The following is a 24938-nucleotide window of genomic DNA, read 5'->3' as shown; positions in this document are numbered from 1 at the left end:
TCAATAAATTTGTATTCAAATAAAATCCTTCTCAGGCCACAAGATAACCCACAACAAATTTTCATTTCTTCTTTACCACATGAGCAGCAAGATCTATGCAAGATTACTTGCTCGCACTTTTGTGATTACATTTAATTTCTTCATTTTCTTTTCGAAATAATCCTTGAGAATTGCTATTCTTTTAGATTTTTACCCCTAACAACTAATCATTTTCTTTATTTTTTCTAAGTATTTTATACTTATTTTAATAAGCGTACAAAATGTGTCCTACTTCACTATCACCACTTTTTCCTGTTAATTCTATGATGCAATGGAAGGTTTGAGGAGTTATCTTAAAACACAGAATGTGTCAGCATTCAAACAGTCAGCAGCTAGTTTTAGTATAAACAAGAAGATAAACCAAAGAAAAGAACAGACAGAGAAGTTGTTTTCTTTCTCCTATTCCCTGTTCTTTAGAAAGAGCCCTACTAAAACACATCATCTCTATTGCTGTAGTTTCCTGGGATATATTTACAGAAAAAAATAATCACAGATTGTATTTTCACATTAGAGACTGAGAGCTTAATTGCTCTGAATCATGACTTCCTGAACTTGAACAGGCCTCTTTCATTTGTTTCAGGATAATCCAACCTCCTGGCCTAGCCAGCAAAACTTTTGATCAGCTTACCCTCTAATACTCAGCCATGAACAGCACAGTTTGGTCATGTCTGTTAATCTTTCAGTATTGTCTGCAGCGTATGAATTGCAGCAAGAAACAAAGCTGTCTAAATGGACAACAAAAAGCAGCACCAAAGACCAACCTTTGTGAAATACAGGAACAACAGACATACACAAAATGAAATCAGACAAAAAATAAATAAAATGTGAACCCCAGAGACAGACGGTGACAAAGCATAGAGAAGAGTGCAGCAGCAAAACTAGCATGGGGCCAAATTTACCTGCTTGCTCTCTGCATCATCAGGACAATAGAGCTATGAAAACATGTAGCAGATTTTAGAGTAAGAACAAACACACTTTATTACTGTGTCTAATAACAGCCTCCCCTAAGCTAGCTGAAAAACAATTCTAATTCCAGGAAAAGATATCCTATTTCCTCAGCTAGAGGAACAATCACAATACAGGATTTTGAAAATGATTGGAGAAGAAAACCAAAAGGTCTCTGCTTCAGAATTTCCAGGTGTTTGCTTTGTTTAGTAAAGACAAAAAAGTGTGTTGTCTATTACAAATGCGAGAAATATAAATATACAGGAGGACACCAAGTATAGTAAGTGAGCAAGGGGAGGCAGAAAAATATTGCAGAAGCACTAACTTTAATGTAAAATTACACTTATATAACAACATTTCATTCAGAAGAAACAAATGCAGGAATTCACTTTCTTTAAAAACATTTGAAGCATACTTTTTATGCAGACCTAGAAACTACAGTATACTTTTTGCTGACAAACGTTACGTGTTCTCTTACCTCAAGTATCAGCCTCTCGTTTGATGCATCAGGTTTTTTGTTTAACATTTCAAACTAAACAGACAACTGTGAGATTTCAACACCCCTACAACAACCCTGAGGATTAAAATAGCTACCAGTATCTTCATTTGTATGACCTTCTCCACAAAACACAGATTTTGCTTACCTGATGCTGAGTTCATTAAGTTCTGTTGCACGGGAGGACTGGTGGGAGCTGTGACATTCATCTGGGAAAGCATGGCCTTCCTCGGATCTTGCCATGTTGTTGTTTGATCAATATGACTGAGGAAACAAAGCCAGAGTTAGGACAGTCAGACATTCACAATAATGACCTGCTAGCTCATAAAGTTTAGCAACAAAAGGTTAAGGCTGCCAACAGCAGCCACATTCAAAACCAAACAAGAACTTTTGGATTCTCGCCAAAGAACTCTCAAACCCTTTACTCTGGTCACCATCACTTTCCCAGCAAAGAGCTGTAGCGATTAGAGCTGCAGCAATGGTCAGATGTGGCTCAAGACGAATACTGGAACCTAGATTATTGTACCATAACATATCCATGAGCTAAACATTATCTCCCTTTCTTGTTTAGTTACTTGTCATTTTTAAACACGACTTCAGTCTTTCAAACCGAGCCAGTTATGCCTGGAATCTCAAGCACAGTCGAGTAACTTGGCGTGATGAGTTCACATCCAGTGCCTGGGGAGCTGTAATGAACTGGCTGGTGAGTAATCATCAGTCTTCCCAAACTTTCTGTGCGTAGACCGCATCCTCAGATTATTTGAGGCCTACTCCCCTCCCCACCGAGGGCTGGTTACTTAAGTTACCACAGAGATGTTCAGTCACACTAGAGCAGTAATTAAAAAAAAAAAAGTGATGTTCAGTAGCCTTTCAACTTCATGTGAAAAGATGAGGACAGCTGGATTGCCCAGGAACTCAACTTAGTCCTCTCTAGAACCTAATTACAACACTTTGGGAGCTTTGATTTATCTGTTTTGAAAAGAAAAAAAGCCCTGGAAAATACATTCACCACTGTCATTCACAAAACTATTTAAGTCAATGAAAACACAAAGTGTAATGAATGATTACTTCACCTTTTGAGTATGTGATTAGCATGCTTTGCTAATCTAATGAATAACAAATGCAGGCTATTCACAAACAAGCATCACAGTATCTTGATGCCATTAATTGAGATTGCTCTGAAAAGTACATGTGGAACAAAAATAAAACTAATGCATGCTAAGCTTTGACAGCAAGGCTTGTTATCAATTCATTTCAAATTGGTATCAATTCAAACTCATATCCAAGTAGCCCTACATCCATTAGAATCCAAGACATCGCTAACTTGGTGCCATTCTTTCCTTACAGTAACCAAAGTTCTCTCTTTTTGGATTATATGGAATGCGCATTTTCACTTCCTCCAACAAAAAATGCTACATTTAAAGTTGCAATGTAGAGTCCAGTGGTGAGCTAAATTCAAAACTAGGTACTCCAATTTGTATTTGTGTTTGTACCCATGTTTTGCATGGTTTTGTACATATCCTTTGTGGATCAGTACGTATTTGTACAGAACTACTAGTCAGGCTACACATTTTACATCTTTACATCGGGATTAAATCACAGTTGTGAATTGGGAAGATTTACTGCATAATTAATGCTACTTTAAGGCATACCTAAGCTTAGGAGGTGGTACTGTATTATTTTACAGGGACAGATAATTCAGACTTGGTCACCTCAACATCTACATCTTTGTGTACATCTGACCTTGTCACCCCGCTCCCTACTAAATAGGAAGGAACCTAGAAGAGCACTGTTAGGATGTTCATTTGATAAATTTAAGGAATGTACTGAAGGTGAATCAGGCCTATTTTCTGCATTGAGAAAGGAACCTAAGGTAATTAGGTCAGATCCACTGACATCAGAGGAGTTGAATCTCAAACTTGATGTATTTGCATGGCCACAGCACCCCAGAGCACTGGTCATAAATTAAGATCTCCTCCTGGGTCAAACTGGCTTAACAAAACAGAACATCTCTCCGCCCCAAGCAACCAGTTACTGTGTCTAGGAACTTACTACTGAAACCCTTGACTTCAATTAATGAAACCACATTCTGCTGAATTAGTGTTTTTAACATGTCCGTTTGTGTTCAAAAATATATTTTTTTTTCCTGGAATACTAAATTCTGTTAATACCTAATGATCTCAAACAAGTGAAAATTAATAACTACAACTTCAGAGGATCATAAAATGGGTCATTAGTCACCAAAATAATTACTGGTATACAATTATTTATCATATTGTAACATGAAGTCCCTTTAACAATTATTAGAAAGTAGAAGGTATCACAAAGTGATTTTCAAAAACAAATTTTATTTTAAGCTAAGTATCTTCTCCCTTGTATTTTACCCTCTCTAAACACACATGATTTCAGGCCAAGAATTTAAAGCCATATTCTAGTATGATCACAAAACAGGCAGGAATATTATTTTACAAAAATCTAAGGGTAAACAAAGCCTTACTTTGTCTACGCGTGGCAAGTAATGCCAGCTTTCCCTTGTGGACAGGAAGCCCCCCTGTTACTAAAGGTTTAATTAAAATGGTATCACTGCCATGGTGTTACTTTCCATGATACAGCTCATTTAATGCAGGTACTATTAAGCATACTATGTCTTTGCTCACATACATTTTTCAACATGCAGCTTAACCGAGAAACATGCCACATGCAGCGAGGCTTCTTTATTTCCTTTTTAGCCTGTTTATTTATAGAACAGGGAAAAACATAGTAAAGACTGCCATATATATACTGGAATGTACATAAAACTTTTTTTCCAAAAAAAATTTCATTTTTCTGCCGGTCAGTTTTGCAAAGCAATGAAAGCAGGAAAAGATAATACAGATGTAAAAACACTGCACAGTAATGCTTCACAGACTGTGTTTAAGTTACAGTACCAGCATGTGCCACTCCTCCCCTCTATTTCTAATTTGTTATATTTGCTCAGTTCGGTTCTGGGAACAGAGGAAACTGGGAAAACACCACTGCGCCCATGATTGCACATTTTTTATTTCCATTTAACTCCTATAAAAATACTTGCAAAACTACACAGTTATAAAACGTATACCTAGGGTACATATTTTATGGCCTTTGTTTTTATACCCTATTTGAATGCAGAGCACAAAACAGAGGGAAAAATGTTGCCTCACTGCATTACAGAACCATTTTATAGTTACCTGTAGGGACACACAGAAACGATATTCACCAAACTTTTCCAAACATATCTGAGCACGGGACAGATGAAGGGACTGTGGAAGAAGCCATCTCAGAACCACTGCCAATTTTGAGCACAAAGGCAGCATTATCAGATCCTCAAAACTGCGCAAGTATACCATGCAAAGTACAGTTAATGTTCAGATGGGCTTGTTAACGTGGTTAGCTATTTTAGACAGCAGCAGCTTCCGACTTTTCCCCAGCTGAATATCACTTGAGGGAAGTCAGCATGTTCCTTACTTTACCAGCACAGCTCCAGCCAGGATTCTTAGAACAAAGAGCCACAAAAGAAAAGCCTCAAAGCAATCAAGCTGATTATGTTCGAGTCATACAAATCACAAGGCTGGTTCAATAAGGCAAACTTTGTCCCATCCCACTCAGCTTTCTGTTTCCTGGCCTACATATACATTTTCCCAACACCTTCACTCAAAAATTCTCCATTTTTCCTCAAACCATAGTCCACACACATACCTCACCTCTCTGTGCCGTATCCTGAGTTTTTGGATGCTACATATAAAAAAAACACCCCAAGCATCACAACGCATTAATTCTTTCCCCCAGCTTCCAAATCATGCTAATCAAACAGAGGAATGCAGAGCAGGCAGGCACCCATTTCTGAGGATGAAAGGTTTAAGTAAATCCCAGTACTACAGTAACAACAACAGGCTTTAATTTTGTTAAATATCTGCAGTATGTGTGCCACGGTAACTTACTATAAACATCATGCATTCCTCATTATCAGTGTAAGTATGGAAGCAGGACACTCTCTGCAGGTAGAGATGTTTACCCCTGTTTTGAGTAGCAGCACAGGGAAGGTCTAAAACAAGAACACTGGCACCAACCCCACATCATCTTTCCCTGCACTGAACAGAATTTTTCCATAGCAGCTCCATTAGCTGCCAACTGCCCCAACCCTTACACTTAGTAAAGGTGATCTGAGCCACATTTTGATAAAGTACTACTGTCAACCTCATTAAAAAAGTGACGTATCAAATCAGTCCTTATACCTAGTACAGTACTGTAAGATTAAAATTAAACCTACTCATGAGGTAGAATCACAGCTCTGCACTGTGTGCACAAAACCAAAACACCCAGAATATGTTAAATATTTGCTAGCAAACATGTATCAATTCTGGTATCAAGAAGAGTGATTGTTCTAAGAAACAACCTCAACCAAAAAGCACTTTAAGCGCTATGCATTATGAAGACAATCAAGCTGTTCCCCCCTATATATGTATTATAACTTTTAATAAAATGTGCTTTGTTTGTTTGTTTTTTTCATGCTAAGCGCATTTCTGCAGTTAGCAAGAGCTGTAGTTCTTATGTGAAAGAAATCTTTTTGGCATTAAACACTATCACATGCCAGATTTGTGGTATTCAATTCTTAACTGAATTTAAAAAAAAAGAAACAAACAAACACACACCACCACATCTGTTACTTCCTACTTAAAATCACCCTTAGGTGCTGAAAGACTAATAAAATACAGCCATTCCTAAAAATGGAGAACTGATCTGCCCCTGCAGTAGCATGATACACCTTCACCTTTGTACTGTTGTAGTAGCTCCACTGAAGAGAAGTGAATGGTATTACTGGAAGCCAAGTCAGAAGTGAGCTAACACAAAAAAGACACTCAAAATGTACTTAAATCCTCCAGTAAAAGTTTCATTCCTTAGGAGTTGCATACCCACTGCAGTCCTGGAGTTATATGCAACCACAGTCACCAGCGATAAATATTACCTAAAAGGCCTTCAGTTTTGGTATTCTGGAGGAGTACTGCAACTGCAGCCCTGTTGCTCAACACACACTTCCCAAAGCATGTTGAGGACTTTGTTCATTTAACAGAATTCTCAGTCATTACAAAATCATGATTATTTCTTCCTCTTTTTGTCCCCAAATCGGCATAAATATTCCTTATATATAGTGTGCACCTCTATGTCATCTGCAGTGAGAATTTTCATTTTACAAGAATGGTTCCTCTCAGAAAAGATATTATTAATGTGAGCAAGTCAGAAATTGCCAAATCATTACCCTAAAATGTGTAAAAAAAAAAAAATAAAAAAAAAAATGTGCCATTAGGAAGAAAAGATGTTTTAATCTTAGGTACCAGATGAACATAATATATAAAATTTCTGCAATAGCAAACACTGAAAAGGCCTGATCTACACATGAAAGGACGTACACAAGACAGAATAAACAACCCATCACTTCTCTTTGCAGTTTGGACATGACTTCATTAAAGAACATTCCAAGAAAAATAAATAGGCACAAACGTTCAGAAAGGCAAGCTGTTGTTCAATACGAAAGCATGCCTAAAGAACTAGCTTAGTATCTGTCGATACAGTCATGCTTCTATGTTTTACTAGGTAGACAAGTCTTATATTTTATGCCTGCATGAGAAAATTATTTCCACCGTCTAGTGAAGTCACAATGACTAACTTGGATTTTGGTGTTGAGATTTCCAGGACTATTTTAAGAATTCACTGGAAGTCCTGTTTTATTGGAAACAAAGTAAGAACACAAGCACGTACCACTGACCGCATTGTGACAGACCTACCAAAACTGGTGACCAGGCCTCATGCACTTTTTATATATTTGGGGATGAATAAGACAGTCTGTGTAACATGAGTAAGTGGCACAAAGCAAAGATTAAGTATTTTCTAAAGTTGGTGTGAAACTTCAGCTTTTCATTATACCCCAAATGTGAACACATCAGCAAACACCTCACCTCTGATTCTGTTTTATCCTAAATGACTGAGCCACAAGTTCTGTTCTTCCAGATTTTTCCCCTTGTCTTCTTAACCACCTGGTTTCCTCAGGCTAACTAATGTGTAACGATGTGAAAGGTTTTTAGAGCTCTCACCCGTGTATTTCAGTACATCCGGACAGGATGTATATACTGAAAGCTGGTTCTTCTGCTGGCACCAGGAGAAACTTACCGAGCATTTCTGCTCTTGGAACCGCCATAAACTGCCTCTCACACACAAAAATTAATTTCAAACTAAACCCTGTGCCAAATCTTATACAAACTTGGCCTGTGTCTAAGCAGTTTGGGTTACCTGCAAGATAACCAACCTGTAAATAGAGCTAGCAGGCAGAGAGGAAACCAGAATATCCACTTTCGCAGAGGCCTAACCTCTACAGGAGCATGAAAAATGTGGCAGTATGACTGTAGAACAGTTGTGAAAGTGACAGGATCTACTAATTCAAGAGCAGAGGTGAATACAAATGTCTAAGAAGGGTGGTAACAGCTAAAAGGCCAAAATCTGACACTGTATCTGTTGGGTCCCCTAGCCCATCCATTTTCTAAGGTTCAACTTAAAAATGGGATAAAAGAAAAAGTTTAGAGTAAAAACAGTCTCAGTCTGAACTGCTTTTATTACTACTCTTGAAAACTGGAAAATAGGACGTAGAGATTTCTGCGTTATGACTGATACGATGCTCAGGACATTATTACACAGAACGGAGTGGATTCAGCTTTTCCTGGGGGTGGAAGCTATGACTTACTTTGTCCATCCTTTTTTCTACCCTATTAACGGTACTTCCAAAATGGAAGGATTGAAATGTGAAATCAAGTCTTCAGCTCTATGGGCCATTTTTAATTAGGGGTTGCTAACTTAAGAGCAAAGGACAGTTCTTTGCCAACAGTGTAACAGCGTTACAGATTTACACCTTACCTGCATTAAAACACTGGGATGACACAAATTTCAATGCCAAGCAGCAACAGTAAGAAGAAAAGGCTGAAGGGTAAATGAGCTCTGTTGTTAGCAATGATCTCTATCTCAATCCAATACTCCATAAACACTTTCCTAAATTCAAACCAGAGTTATACAAGAAGATACGCTCAAAATGACCAAAGATCCTTTAAGAACCTTACATTTCTCTTTCTGAATAATAAAAAATGTATTTTTTTATTATTTAAATAAAATCAACAGAAGGAAAAAGTGTTGTTCACAGCAATGGAAATAGCATCTGCAGAGAGATGATACTCCACCTATTGCTGGAAAAGCATAGCTTCCACTTGTCCTCTCCCATTATCTTGCAAAATTTCCCTAGGCTCCAGGATTATTACAGATTAAGATCGGGTACACAGCAGTAAAACTGACAGCCTCTTAATCTGACTTCCTCCTAGAAATTGCAGAAAGGAACTAAAATTCCTACCATGATCCATCTCAAGGTGGGCATGGCCCAACTGCTTCACAGAAATAGGAACAAAGTTTCTGAATATTGTAGCAATACATAACATGTTTTTTTGTTTTTTTTTCCCCTCATCAGATCTGTATGTTAACCAGGCAAAGCTTGTGTTGGACTACTTGATTGACACTGCTGCTGATGTCCTCACCAAACCACACCACCAGCATACGATGACAGAGCACGCTGGTGATAGGATGATACACACAGCTCTATCCTACTTACAGCTTGCAAAAGCACATCCCCAAATCAACATGCAACTGGTAAGTGTGCAATTATGTTGTGCCACAGCTGCAATTTCATTAACTTTGAGAAAGAACATAAGCAAAGTGTATTAGAAGAATGATGGGCACAACATTGCTGTTGACAGCTACATTACCAGGTGGGAAGAGCCCGTCAGAGCCGTGTCCCCTTAGAGTGTAAAACCTAGAGTGTCAGACCTGGGCCAGATACACACGATGCTTCATTAAGTACAGTCCTAGGCAGCAGAAATTCATTCCACACATGAATGATCTAAAGCTGAACTAGAGCAATGCAGTAAGGAGCACCTAAATGACTTCAATGGTGCTGACAAAAGCCAAATTAGTACAGAAATACATTTTGCACAAACTCACTAGGAGTGAGGCACATTCTCCAACAGACCCCCCTCTGGAATTTGTTCCTGAAGTAGATCCAGCCTGCAAGATGCTAAGAACCAGCAAATTCCTGCAAACATGTCCCATAAAGCCACAGACATTGGTACATGGAATATGAGTTATGGAATAAGAGTTTTTAAAAGATACACAAAATGCTGTGTTTAAAACAGAGTATTCAAAGGCAGCTTCTATTAGCACCAGCCTGTATGCAGACAGCACATAATGCAGATACACTGGGGATTGAGTATTAGGCTCACTGCTCTGATTTGTCTAATCACTTTTTGGGGGTGGCAGACAAGCACAGCCCTTCTTAGGAAGGCACTTTCAGGAAGGCTCTCCCTGAACTTCAGGGGAGCATATAATCCTAAAATGGACAGGGGCAGTAGGCAGTCTAACCATACGGGCATGACTAACACGAGATGAAGGCACAACAGGAGCAAAGCTTTGCTAAAGGTAGACTCACTTTTATTATAATGTGCTTGTAAAACAACTGCCATTTGTCAAGTAAAAATGGAAGTCATGATATGCTGATCTCTGGATTTGTTCTTTTTTCCTCCTGTCCCTCTTCCTACTCTGCACTCAAGGACCTCATGTACAAAAAAGAAACCCAGGAGTTAGTACCACAACACTTAAAACTTAAAAACATTTAAATGGCTTATGAAAAACATGATTCTTGGATTTCTCTTTGGATCTTCCAAATGAAATGATATTCTTTTCCAAGTTTGAGATGAAAGAAATGAGGACACTTCAATTTCCAGGGCTCTTCCCATTACTTTGAAAACTGTAAGAATCGGTAGTATTGCAGAGATTAAAAAGAAAAGACCTGGCTTTTACTTTCTTTGTATCAACTCAGTCATTTTCCAAATTCTGTAGAGGACCAAATGCTGGTATCACAGTTGGTATCATCAGATTTATTTGATTTTATTTAAACTTGCCCTCTCACAGTCCCACAGAAGACTATATTTAAAGGAAACCTCCCCCTTCTCTCCACCCAGCCCCCAAAGTTAAGAAGTTTGTTTCCCTATGGCTGAGCCACTCAACATGCTCAAAATTCATGTTTCTTAACTTTAAATGAGAGAGATTGCGATACCACTGAGGGCAAACCTAAAGGAAGAGCTGTCTCCACCGCTATTCCAAGTTAATGGGTTCTTTTAACTTTACGGATGCCCTCCTACGCCCCTACTTAGCAAGCACAGAGAAGACCTTCTCCAGATGCAACCGTTTTGTTTTCTGTAACAATAAAGAGGAGATTACAGAAACACTAACTTTCACGTTATTAGGGGAAGGGCAGACCATTTTGAGGAGCCATGTGCCATAGAATCCCTTATCACTTTCCTGTCCTTTTATCTCTGAGATTCTATCTCATGTCTCTCTCCCCAGTCAGCTCATAAAGGAGACAAAAAGCAAGAGGGAAATCAAATGCATCTCTGCATGCGCAGGAGCCAGTTTTATGCCCCCTTCCATATACCTGTTTTTGGTTGCCTGAAGGTTGCAAGTCAGAGAGGCTTGCCTAAGCACGCTGCAATAAAAGCTGCTACAGCCAGCTGCCTGAGGATCTAAAGGGGGTTCCTTGCAATCCTGCTGAATAACCCTTAGGCTAGCCACCACCAAGGAAAACAAAATATGAAGATAAAAAGATTCTTTAGCTTGTTTCCTTATTGCTCTAAGTAGGAAGTCTCAGAGGGCAGTTCAGACTGGTTGCTTGAGTGTTCAGACAATGATCGCTCCCAGATGGCCCTGACAGGATGGGCTGGCTACAAAACCATTAGGTAGGGCCTACTGGAAACAAATGCACAGCATTTTGCTGAAAAAACAAATGGAACTGTTTTTCTTGCCAAATTAATATCATCAACTACTTTTAAATACATGCTTCAGAACAAGCACTTCACACCTTAAGTCAATCACCTGTTTAGATGTTCCCAGCTTTAGTCATATAGACAGCCTTATAGGTTACTTTTCCTCATTTGAGACTAAAAAAATAAATAAATAAAAAACAACCCCCACACCACAACTCCTTTATTTCCTTTCTCCATAATTCAGTGTTTTGGCTACTGTACCCATCTCACGCTGTTAATGTTTAGTTTTTCCTTCTTATTCAGTATTCTTTCACCCCCCCTTTCCACTTCCACTTCCTGTGTTACTGGATTTTTCCTTCCCTTTCTGACTCCTCCTTACGATCACGTCTCAGGCAGAGCTTGTTCCACTTCCAGTTCAGACACTACGTGCCACTGAGGTTGGAGGCAATTATTCACGTCCCTGAAGACTTTAAAGATTGCCACGTAAAACAAAGAAGAAAATCTTCCAGGCATGATGCTGCCTGAGCTGGTACCTGTGAGCTATCTGCTCAGCCAGCTGTAGGCAATACAGTACTTTGTATTTTTCACCAGCAGATTATTCCCTTTCCATCACCATGCTTCAACCCCCCTGCAAACTGATTTCCCAAGTTGCAAAGCACCAGAAGCAACAGATTTCTCTGCACCCAGATATGACATATTGTCTAAAGGCTGTGCTCTGAGAAGTTGTTTTTATTTACCCATTTAACCTGAGCCGGAAAAGATGATACAGAGCAAAAGTGTAGGAAGAAATTACACAACTTAGCGTAAACAGTTTAAAATGATAGCTAAAATAACTAAGTATACTGTATACATAAATATTAGAACTACTACATTTATTTTAATACTGAGCTAAAAATGGTTTTAAATCTGAGGACTTTCAAGTTCCAGGATCTACAGTCCTTCCACCACAGAGTTCAAAGAGCATCAGCTAAAGAAGTATTTTAGAAGCCCATGGTGTTAAATCAATAATGCAAGGTAAAACTGATTTTGAACTCAAATTTCATTGCAAACATTCAAAAAACATCAAATGGAAAATTTCCATTTGAAACAGCAATAGAAATCTTTATATTATTAGACATGTGGAAGCAACAGAGAAACTTAAGACAGTGAAATCACCAACAGCAAAACAAACCCTACTTTCTCTCTAGAAGCAAAAAGTAAAGACCCATGCAACTTCTAAGAACAGTCTTTTAAAGAGTTCTTAAGTTTTACTTTATTCCATGAAATCAACATTGTGATACCAATACCTCAGCTCTTATACATTTGATTTGCAGTAATTTGACTTGCTTTCTGCATATCTTTTGGTGTACAGGGAATGAAAAATAAAAATTATAAATTGTGATGTGCAGTTTAGTTAAAATCACATCAGTTAAATTACTAATGATTCTTAAAGTACAAGGGATATGTAACATTTTTATCTTTACCAGGAACAGTAACTAACGTGTCTTATCAATACGTACAGTGAAGTACTTATTTAGGAACGGTTCAACCCTATCCTTAGGCACAAAACAGACCACTAAGCAAATATACTGGATCTCCAACTTTCACTAAATTTCAGCATGGGATTTCCAGTAGAGTTGAAGTAACAAATAAATCCTAATTAATGAATATTATCACCTTAACTTAGTATCAATTAATTCCAGGTTTGGAATTCCTTCAGTCTTCATCCACCACTTACCACAATCAGCGTTCAGCCATTACAGAGGGCGGGAGGGGAGGCATAGGAATAAGGGGGAAAAATGTAATATCTGTTTTTTGTTTGTTTGTTTTTTAATTTACTTATTAAAAAAATGTATGTTTACCATTTAAACTCCGGCTTACTAGTTACAGACTTCTCCAGTATAATAAAGATAGTAACACCGATAAAGATGAGGTTTCTCTAATAAAATAGACCCTACCCAAAAAGAGAGACAAGAACCCAGGTCACACCAGAAGTTTAATGGCTAAAAGCGTTATCCTAATCAAGCCCTCCTTCCAGCGTAGCCTCTCCCCAGCTTCTAGCAGTCCAGCTCAGACTTCCACAGGCCAAATTTCATGCTTGAACAGTTTGGGTTTTATTTTCCTTTTAGGAAGTGAGGCCAGCTTTTAAACACAAGAACTCCCTTTGAGTGTTTGCTGACCATTAGTCAGCACTTCCCTGTGACCCATCCCTTTCCTCCACTCCCTTTCAGTTCCAAAAGCCAACATTATCAGCTTCCAGCTTTTCCTTTCTTTGCCTGCAAAATTCACCAACTGCTTCAGAAATTCGCTTGTCAGTGCAGGACCCTTCTTCCAGGGCTCCACTCCGAATTCTTGGACAAACTGAGAGCCTTTAATCTCTACTAAAAGATTGACTTTCTGTAGCCTAAAGTGTCCTCACTTTTCAGGGCTACTTTTGATCTGGGCTTACCAACCAGGTGGCCACAGTTCTGTATTTTTAAGTCCCTCACATAAAGCAAAGATGTAACTGCAACAATCTCGTATGCTGAAGTTCTGCCTTGCCTATTTGCTTGGATTTGACTTGTTCTGTAACTAGAACGTAAGATTCTGGGGAATAATGTATTTGTTTTATAACCTGTGTTTGGAGCTACACTGACAGGGATCTCAGAAGTGCCAATGTGTGCTGTCCTACCAGTGATTTCAGGAACTGAGCAATAGAATCCAACTTTTCTGAATTTTAAGCAGTGATGAGATCACAGTTAATGGAATAATCCTGATCACAGTTAATGGAATAATCCTGAACAACCTTCACTCCAATTCCACATCAACTTCTCATGGGCAAGCCTCTACATAGGTTATAGGTTACTGACACACCTGCCAGGACAAGCAGCGTGAACTGCAAATGACTGCAGTGATAGCACTGCTCCATCACAGGAACCCATTGTCACAGCAAACCGGTGTCTCCACTACTGCCCTTTAAAGTCAGTGATCTAGATTATCATCTATATCGTAATCTCCAGATCAGGAGGTATAAATCAGTCCTTACAGGCAAAAAGGAGGATATATCAAGAGAACAAACCCCACTATCTTTTTCAGTAATATTCCTTACAAGTCATCTGCAATCCCCTCAGCCTGCCCCACTCCAGTAATTTTCATTTTCCTCACAAAATGCCTGATCTGTTTTAGTGATCTGAATCAACTGCTGCTAGTCATCACTTACCGCAAGTTTTTAAAAACAGATGTCATTTTCTCACATCCAGTTTCTAATCACAGCCATGGAAGAAGGAAACAAACCACCCTGCTCTCTTCAGCTCCCAGTTTCTTAGTTTTACACTGAAAGGCCAAGAAAGTAAACAAGCACTTGGCAAATGCCTTCTGAGCTGTGGGTCACTACTTACCCAGCAACTTCCTTCCAGAATTTATCATGCTCTCAGAGCTCAGTGGCAAACATGCACCAGTTAGTGTTATCTTTAAAATTTATCCTGCAATCATTTTGAATCACTACACAGGTCATAACATCAAGTTTTATCTCAAGACCTTTTAAAAGTAAACTATACATAAAAAAATACATTTTGTTAGTTCTAAAAGCTTGCACATTAAAACTTCTAGTTATTCTCTCAGAGCTTATTATATTTTATACATATTTTCAGAAATCTGTTCAGGAAATTGTTACAAAATATTTATGTTCTAATGAGAAAGGGACTGTTACAGATCTGATACCATGTTCTACTCTACAAGAAACCTTCTTTCTTATTTTGTGTTGATGAAGAAAAATGCAACAGCATAACAAAAGGCAAAGAATAGGCCACAGGAAAAAAAAACACATCCAATGTGAAACTGTAGGAAAGTGAGCAAGGCCATGGAGTTGAGTGGCTTTATTTCAGTCCCCATTTCTCTGTGCTCCCTTCCTCCTCATCTCTGACTTCACTGCTTTCTGAGCTCTTCAGTATTTCGGTCTTACTCCACTACCTAAACAAGCCTTGATTGCTGTAGCCCTTTAATCCAGCAGTCTGTCTGGTAACCCACGTACCTTCTAGCACAGGGAACAGCTGCTTGGATGGCAGGCACCATCCCAACAGCCAAACACCGCCGCGCTCTGTGCTGGAGCACGCCCAGAGCCGGCTGGAAGCTGGTGCTGCCAGTATCGCCTCCACATCAGCCAGGAGCAGGGGAGGGCTGCGGGCACGCTCCTCCTGCATGCTGAACTGGCCAGGAACAGCTCTGCACTGATTTTTGTCAATAAAATCAAAGGGGGAGGCAGCAGGCAGATGTTGGGTCTGCCCCCCTAAATACAGTACCCGCAGTAAGACCGTGCACCATGGGCAAGAGAACTAAACCTGCTGGTGGAGCCGCTCAGCCTTGTCTCACTTGGAAACGGATTGGTGAGGAGGGATTTCAAGCAAGCCCATTTCCTGTGTATCTTCATCAGATACCAAGTATCTTATCTGAGCACCACTGCAGGTGTTGGAGGAACAGATGCCCTGCAGGTGAAAGGTGCTGAAAAAGAGTTTGCACAGAAATAAATTATCTTAGTGGAAAAAGAGCTTGCATCCTGTCCAGAACTATGCGAGGATCTAAAACTGTTTAATTACTGAAAACCTGTAGCTATTTTGTTAGATGGTAAAACTCATTTAAATTTCTCCACTTCCATAAAATCAAAGGGCACTGCTCCAGAACAACACAGACCTGCAAGCAGCTTACCTGGCCTCAGAGCTGTGGAGCTGATTGCTTGTTTTCAGACAAGTAGGAAAGAAGAAAAATCACTGTCAACCACCTCAGCACGGTACTAGGGGTGATTAACTAGGGAGTGGCTGAGGAAAGGATGAAACATCAAAAGAAAGTGAATGGTTGAAGTCTAAAAGAGGAAACATGACTTGCACAGGAATCTGGCAATCTGGAATATCAAAATCTGCTAAGGAGCCAAGTGGCATGAAGAGAAACTGAGGTAGCAAAGGAAGGAGGTGGAAATTTGCAAAATTTACAAACCACAGGAAGAATTCTTGCAGAGACTGAACAAAGCCTGAGTTCACTGGACAGAAATTGTCTGGCAAACTGAATTGTGAGGCAGACTCTCACTGAAATGGAAGGAAGTGCTGAATAAAAACAACAACAACCCTGTGCTACTCACAGGCAGAGGAAGGATACAGAGCACTTAAGTTCAGGTGGAAGAACTAACGCCATGTGCTGAGCAGAAAACTATCACACAGCAGGAACACCACTTACCAGAGAGACTAGGAACTGTGTCAGAAGGATACAGCTGCATTTAGAGATCTGCAGCTGAAGAACAGTAAAAGAGAACACAAGGAAGAAGTGAAGCTAAAAGCTAATATAAAATATTAGCAATATAAGAACTGATTTTTTTAAATCAGTACAAGTTAAAACAAAACCTTACATACTTGTAAAGTAAAACCACTGTTTCTTCCACTAGGCATCTGAAATGCATTGTAGGCATCAACTGAGAAAAACACCATCAAAAGTTGGAAAGCAATAAATAGCACAGTAAAAATATATGCCAGCTGCATACAAGAAACGTCTGCCCCTCAGTACCAGAATTATTTTTTAAAAGTATTGTGCAAGGCCTTCTTTTGAAAATCCTGCCCAAAAAAATGAGAAAGGAAAAGCTCCCTCACTCTCACATTGCCCAACTAGTAGATGAAACACTTTCACCCCACTGCAACTGGTAATGACCACAATTTTCCCTTATTTGAGCAGAAGGATTTTCTAAAACTGTACAACAGCCCTCCCCAGACCCTACAGAAATGTGCATGTGTTCTGTTTAAGGTGGTAACACTGCTCCCGAGCAGAGAAAGCCAAGCACTGACTTAGCAGTTTTGTGCACAAAGCTGCCCATTTGCTCCTTGCTCTCCTTGTTTTTGCTTTGCTGATCAAAGCAGTTGCCAAGTTTTTTCTTTACCATTACAAGGCAGGAAAAATGGCTCTCCTCAGAGAGGCCCCTTGTGAAGGTCAGAAAGGTTAGCTCCACAAGCCCTGGAGTCTGCTCTGATGCCGGAGTGATTGGCTGGCTTCCCTGCAGTTACCCTGCATTTCCCCTCCTTCACAATAGTGCGCTGGTTATGGAAACTAAATATGAAAGAACATGGTGGGGGAGGAAGGAATTTCTATGGAGACAGTCAAAAACACTCTGAAGTTCTACTTTTTTCAGCAGCCTGAAAATCCAGCACTCTAAAATGTTTGATTTCTTCCTGGAATACTCAAAGAAAAACTTCGCTATACGCTCATTTTCTTGACCCTCCCTTCTCATCCAAAATTCTAAAGAAAATATGTCAATGAGTGTGCTTTTTCTAAGAATATGAACAATTGCATACTGGTCTGCCTTGGTCTGGAAAATGGTTGTTTCTTAAGATGTTTACTTGCCCCATCTCTGGATTTAATCAACTGGAACCCACAGGTCACACCCTCTTAATGAAGCTTGAAACGAAGCCAGCTAATCACAGCCTGCATTTGTAGCACCTTCCCGCTCAGGAGCGGCATCACGCAGGAGTCGTTTCTAAAACTTTGCAGAATAATAAATGTTTATTTACAGGCACCGGACCCCAACCACTTCTAGGTCCTAAAGTCAAGTAAGGAAGGTATCTTGGAATACCCAGCAAAACACTCGGTACATTTCAGATGGTTGATTAAATACACTCAATGCTTTCTATAAAGTCAAATCTACCAATCCAGAGGCAACCACAACTATTTAGTTTTTCTCTTAAGCATCAAAAACCTAACTAGTAGTACAGACAATGAAAGACCTAGCCTCTCTGAAGCATCTACTTCAAAGAAGCAGATTCAACGCTAGTGTAAGCAGATGAAAATACCACAGATTTTCTATTTTGAAAAGGGAGATTTTGAGATTTCGTATTTGGTGCTACCATTCTGTATCACTTCAGAACTGAAACTGACTCCCAGCATTGTTCAAAAAGCTTTCTTACCACCCTGGAAGCTAAGCCAGGCTCCCTCCTCTCTGCATAACTGTAGGTGTCAAGTTCTGCCTCCAGTGCCATCACCCATGTTTGGACAGGTGTAGCTAATTAAAAGTCAGCCCGTGTGTTTGATGCTGAATGCACCTCTGCAGCTGTTTTGAGTTCATTATGTTACCAGGAGTCAAAGTACTTCCAGCAGTAGTCAAGTTGTGCAGCCTCACTGTTTCAGTACTCGCAAGATTTACCAACATGCAGTAAGAGAGGCCCTACGCTACAGCCCTCTCATCCGAGGAGGAATCAACAGGCTTCTTGTGCTTCCACAGCCATCCTGAAACATGGAAAACAGCCCCTGTATTGGAAGACAGCAGTAGGCGGCTGACAACTAGAACATCCTCAAGGAATTAAGCCAAAACCAGTAAAATTGCATTGTTAAGGAAGGAATAAAAAAAAGAAAAAAGCATAGAAGTGGGATTCTGTACAGACACCTCAGAGGGTCTCTGGACTGCTTCACCAAGCCCACACTGAAATGCAGAAGCATCAGGAGAGCAGGAGAAATCCTCACGACGGCCATACCGTAACAAAAAGCAAAAGGTATTAATAGCACAACAAAAGGTACATGTGCACACAACGCCACATTTCTCTTTTCCTCATTTGTAGGACAGCTTTTATGACCAAGCCTTGCACTTCCCAAGCCTATTTGGGGAGGGTACAAGGGCCTGGACTGTGAGCACCTACTGACCCCACAAAGATCGCTTGAGCTCCCACACAAAGGCCACGCACACGGCCAGCACAAGGCATAATCACCAAAAATACTTATTTACAGCTCCATCAGACTGTTCATCCTCCCTGTGTGCTGTGACAATGAAACCTGAGAGAAGAAAGCATCAGTCAGAGTGGCAAAAGCTGGACATCCATTATCTGGCCAGTGGGCACAAGCGCACCTTTCATAGAATCACAAAATGGGTTGGGTTGGAAGGGACCTTTTAAAGACCATCTAATTCAACCCCCTGCCATAGGCAGAGACACCTCCCACTAGATCAGGCTGATCAAGGCCGAACTAGCCTGGCCTTGAACACCTCCAGGGATGGGGGCATCCACAGCTTCTCTGGGCAACCTGTCCCAGGGCCTCACCACCCTCACCTCTGACCACCTCAGCTGGGGAGATGACCTCTTACCTTCTGGCTGATGTTGCCAAGTGGGCACAGGTCTCCCCTGGCGTGTCCTTCACCCAGCGAAGGCACTTCTCCTGCCCTGCCTGCAACCCAGATGACACAAGTGTTTTGGCAGAAACTTTCTTTTTGCCATCACCTCCTGAATCCACGCTAAGGGGCTTTGCTGATGAAATTTCATTTTCTGAGAGGCCTGAGATGCATGACTTTGTTAACCCTCCTCCATTAACCCACTCCTGTCTATGGAGTTTTATTCAGCAACCAGAAGAGGTGAAGCAGCATTGCTTTATTGCAAGTCCTGTATTACAGATACAGGACTTGAAAAAAATCTGAAAATACTTAAAATATCCCAGAGTATCAAAAACAACTTTAGAAACTAATAAATGAACAAAAAAAAATCTCTATCAGCAGCAAGACCAAGACCCTACTCAAATCTAAAGCATGGGAGGAGGCTAAAGCTTTGGACTATGTTTTCCTAAGTTTTTATGTTAAAGGTTCAGATTGCAGTAATTCTTTAACGATGACACAACTGGGCCAAGGACCGGGCACACTGCAACCAGCCCCTTCTTTCCGCTGTATGTAATGCAGGCAGAACTTCCCAGACAACTTCTGAAAGCAACCCCCTTCAAAAAGATATTTTTAAGAAAATGCTGAGTATTTCCCTGACACAAGACTCCAGTTACGCAAAAATCCATCATGTGGATGTAGTACCATGTGACCTATATCAATCCTGAAACTGTACAGAGGAAAGATGTCCAGAATTACTGTCCTTCTCTGAGCAAATTAAAATTAGAACAAGATTACTAAAAAGAGCTTGAACATCTATCTTTCTCAAAATCTGAACTGAAAAGAGTTTTGAGTATGGCAAAAAGCTAAAACATTTCATTAGGTGCTTCAGTTTCTTTCAGTTTTATGACTTACTATGTAATCAACAGCTCAATAAGTTCATGCTTTCTAAATTAACAAGTTTATGTAAATTGATCACACAGACTATTAAGAACAGACAAAGAAGAACAGAAGCAAGGATACAGTAAAATCAATTAGTTTCACTATTTCTATTTCAGGAACAAGGATGTCTCAACCTGCCAAATACCACATCTGATCTTCTCCTTCTTCTTACTTTAACTCAATGACTTTTTTTTTTTTTTTAAGTCAGCCTATAAACATCAGTAAACGTAACATTATTTTGTTTAAACATGGCCAGCATTTATTGGAAACATAAATTCTGACGTCATTTAAAAATGAAACTACTACAATTTTTCTACACCAGCACAACTGAATCAAAGTCATCTTTCCATAGGCTTATTGTTCACTCCATACAACCTTACATATACCAGCACAGGTTAATCCAACCAACTAAAAACAAAACTGCGAAGTACTTTGCTCCTAATGTTTTAAAATAACGCTATATGAGAATATGAGAGATTTGCCAATAGTAAGAAAGCAGGACAAAGAACCCAACACACGAAAATTCTAGACCAGTGGTCTCCAAACTTTTTTGATCATGCACCCCATCAATAAAAGCTCGGAGCACACATCCCCAGTATATGCATATTTGTAAGTTATATACATATTGCATATTTGTAAGTTATATAGATGTATGACCGCATGGATTTATTATACAGAGTACAAAACATATACAAAACCAGAAATTAAAAAAAAAAAAAAAAAAGAGAAGATTAAAGCTATATATATATATATTTTGACTTATTTATAGTACCAAAAAAACTTTCTTCCCACACCTCAACAGGAGTTGAAAACATGCCATCCACTTTGGAGACCACTGGCTTACTGTCCAAGTGGTGAATGTCATCCTTAAGAAACGTACACCATTTCAGAACCTGGAATGTAATATCCCCTAAAGTAGCCAAAATGCAGTTAACTTTTTTTTCTAGTTAGGCAGCTTGACCACACTGCTCCTACATGTTTGTTGCTAAAAACAGACATGCCAGAGAATCTTTGTATCATGCTTTTATCTTTAACAGCAATCATATTTGTTACATTTCACCAAAAGCTGAGACTTCTAGAGGTGTAGGCAGATCACAATCCAAAAATGGCAGCATTTAACACAGCAGAGTATTATTCTGCTAGAGATTACATAGTTCCATGTCTGCAACAGGTCAATCCATGAGGCACATCACAAAACCTACCTGAAAGTAGCAGTCTCGCAAAACTACTTAAATATTTGCTGCCTTTCTATTCTCATAAATAGAATGAGAATGCTGACCTGATGATCATGCTTAAGATCCACCTCTAATAATTCCCCATCAAATACAACAGTATTAGAAGGAGTGAAAAGAGGAAAAAAGGTTGTTTTAGTACAAAGCCAAATCCAAATGACAAAAAAAATATAACCAACAATGAAGACAGGCCTGATGTGAAAGGTAAAAGCTACAGAAACAAGGTTTTCCTCCCACTGCCTGCTTTATGCGGAGAAGGAGTCCTTTAGTTTGCCATGATTTTTGTATCACCAATTGTATGGAGCTTACATGGAAAGGTTTTGGTGGCAAGGGGCTATAGGGTGGCCTCTGTGAGCAGAGCCCAGAAGCAGCCCTGCAGTCCCCAAGGGGAGTGCAGCAGGAGGGCACAAGGTGCTCCAGGCAGCACAAGTTCCCCTGTAGCCTGTGGTGAGGCCCCTGGTGGAGCAGGCTGTCCCCCTGCAGCCCATGGGTCCCACATGGAGCAGATCTCCACGCTGCAGCCCCCCCATGGGTGGAGGAGCCCCCGCTGGAGCAGGTGGATGTGGCCTGGAGGAGGCTGCGGCCCATGGAGAGCCCCCGCAGGAGCAGGCCCCGGGCCGGAGCTGCAGCCCGTGGAGAGGAGCCCACGCAGGAGCAGGGGGTCTGGGGGGAGCTGCCCCCACCCGTGGGGGACCCGTGCTGGAGCAGTTTGCTCCTGGGGGATGGACCCCGTGGGACGGAGCCGTGTGGGATCAGTTCCTGAAGAGCTGCAGCCTGTGGGCAGCCCCCGCAGGCTGACCGCAGCCCCCATTGCCCTGCACTGCTCAGGGGGATGAGGTAGAACAGGGTGGATAGGAGGGAAGGTGTTTCTAGTTTGCTTTTAGCTCTCACTGGTCCGCTAGAGACAGGCTATAAATTACATTAATCTCACTTTTTTTTTTTTTTTGCCTTTGATAACAATTGGTGAGCGGTGTCCCTGACCATATCTCTACCTTTGAGCCCTTTTTCATCATTTTCAATCCTTACTTTGAGAAAGGGAAATGAGAAGGTGATTGAGGTGAAATTCAGCTGCCCTGACAATCTATAGAGATATTCAGTTCATATAATCATAGAATCGCTTGGGTTGGAAGGGACCTTAAAGATCATCTAACTCCATCCCCCCACCACAGGCAGAGATGCCACCCACTAGATCAGGTCGGCCAAGGCCCCATCCAGCCTGACCTTGAACACCTTCAGGGATGGGGTAAGTTCTTCTAGTTGTTCATATGTCTTGCCTGATAAAGTGACTAGGTGTTTAAAATGTATTCAAGTGAACAAGTGGGACAGGTAGAAGAATCAGCATTTTGAGTACCTGCATCCCACATTCCCATTTCTGCGTATGGATAAGCAGAAAAACATCAGCAAGACAACACTTCGACCAACTTAGCCTTATCTTGATCCAACACTCCCTGAGCATGTAGTAGCAGCAACCTAAGACAGTCATCAGAAAGACTCTAACAGCATCAGTACAGTTGACTCAAAAAACCCGATGAAGTGGCAGGGGAAATTATGGCCCACTTACCAAGCCTACATTTGTTATGTGAGAATGCTATTTACAACGTCACATGCTGGAACTTGTTCCCAAGCTAGCTAAACCTACATGCTTAATTGACTCAATAGACAATGCTCTATTGTCAAGACTAATCTTTTCCTACAGGCTACAGTTTCTAAACCACAAATGCTTTTATCCATTTTTATTTTCTTAGCATTTCCCAAACCAGAAAACTTGAAAATACATAGAAACTGTGCATTTCAGAAACTATTAAAATGCACATATTCATATGAAAACTGACTCACCAGAAAGTCCAAGCATTTTTAAAGAACCTGAGAGTCAACAGGTTTTTTAGGTTTGTATTTCAGAAATCCAAGACTGAAGGGACTAAGCTAGCAGGAAAGCCGGAAACCAGACTCACGTCACCAATACACACCACATGAGCAGCAGTTCTTGCATTGTAGCAAATGCTACAACTGCCAAAGAGCAATGTTTGGACAAGAAAGAAATCTGGTTAAAGTCTGAGAAACTGTCAATTAAGAACTAATTTAAACAAACATTCATTGGATGCTCCAGATTACTTTTTATTCATATTGATGAAAAATACTTCCAAGAAAAGGCATGTGTAGAAAAAATGGGAGATCAGAAAATAAGACAAGGATTTACACAGCAAACAAGTCATGAAGTGAAATAGAACTTGAGTTTTTCAGCATTTCTATGCCAACTATCAAAATAACTGGTGAATTTTAGGAATTGAAGTGGTTCAATTACTATTTGTTTAAAAAGGCAAACCGACTCAAGCTTTTCTATTAGCAGCTTTAGAAATATGAAGTTCACTAACCTAGGAGCCACCAAACAATTTTGTTTAATATTTCTCCTACCTTCCCCAAAACTGATGAAAAGAAACAGCTCAGAGATCAACACTATTAAATCCCAAAAGCTGTTGATTGGTTTGGGGGAGAGAAGAGACAGGGAACATACCAAAAACATTTACACTATGCTTTCTGAAACTAACAGAACTGAAGGCGTCACAATGCCATAAAACAACTGTGATTAGTTGATCAACTGATAGCTTTTAGACCAGGTGATTGGTCTAAAAGTACCTATAAACCACAGAACAAAATAAACCCAACAGCCACCAAAAACAGGAACACAAAAAGTCAAGCCAAGCATTAAAGACATCCATATGCTTATGTACCTAATCTTTCTGTACAGGATGGTCATTTAATGAGTTTACTTTTAATATTATTACATTTAATATAATGAAGACTCTTTGAACTTGTTTTTTTGTCATCAGTATCCCAACAAGATAGTACTCAACAACAAAACACTTTCCCTTTTCCAAAGCAATGTCTTACTGTAGAGACTGCCTTCAAAACGATGCATTCAAGTATATACAACAGTTGTTGGATTCATGACCGATATGGTTGAGCACACTGCATCTAAAACACTGCTGATAAAACCTGTGTCAGATAGTCTGCCAGCTCTCGTGCTTAATCAACTCAAGTTGAAAACAACCTTCTACAACAACAGAGGGTTAAATTAACAACCACTGTGTCTTTCTTCCACTGCCTCTCTCCCCTCTAATTTTCCACATCAAGCTTCCATCAGATTTATACCGTAGGAGGATAAAACAGCTTTGCAAAAACACATTACTCCCTTTAATAACATGCTGAAGAGTATCTGGTTCCATTTGTTTCGCTTTTTCCTGATCTTCACTAAAATACCCTTATTCAACTCAACTGCAAAAATTAAAGAAGTTGTAAATAGAAAACTATTAAATTAAAGTATAAAAAATGGACTCCAAAAAGCCAAGCCATGTTGGGAAGAT

The 24938-nt window shown here is 40.0% G+C and overlaps 1 protein-coding gene across 8 annotated transcripts in view; it reads right to left on the bottom strand.

Moving 5' to 3' along the window:
- YAP1 (Yes1 associated transcriptional regulator) overlaps positions 1-24938 on the bottom strand; it is an 88602-nt gene that overhangs the window by 38656 nt on the left and 25008 nt on the right. For all 8 annotated transcript variants that reach the window (XM_068670118.1, XM_068670128.1, XM_068670135.1 and 5 more), the window contains exon 3: positions 1629-1744. In XM_068670118.1, the coding sequence (XP_068526219.1) occupies positions 1629-1744 (116 nt within the window). The remainder of the gene's footprint in view (positions 1-1628; positions 1745-24938) is intronic.

Source organism: Anas acuta, chromosome 1, assembly GCF_963932015.1.
Source record: "Anas acuta chromosome 1, bAnaAcu1.1, whole genome shotgun sequence".
Lineage (NCBI taxonomy): Eukaryota > Metazoa > Chordata > Aves > Anseriformes > Anatidae > Anas > Anas acuta.
This window is presented reverse-complemented; position numbering and strand designations above follow the sequence as displayed.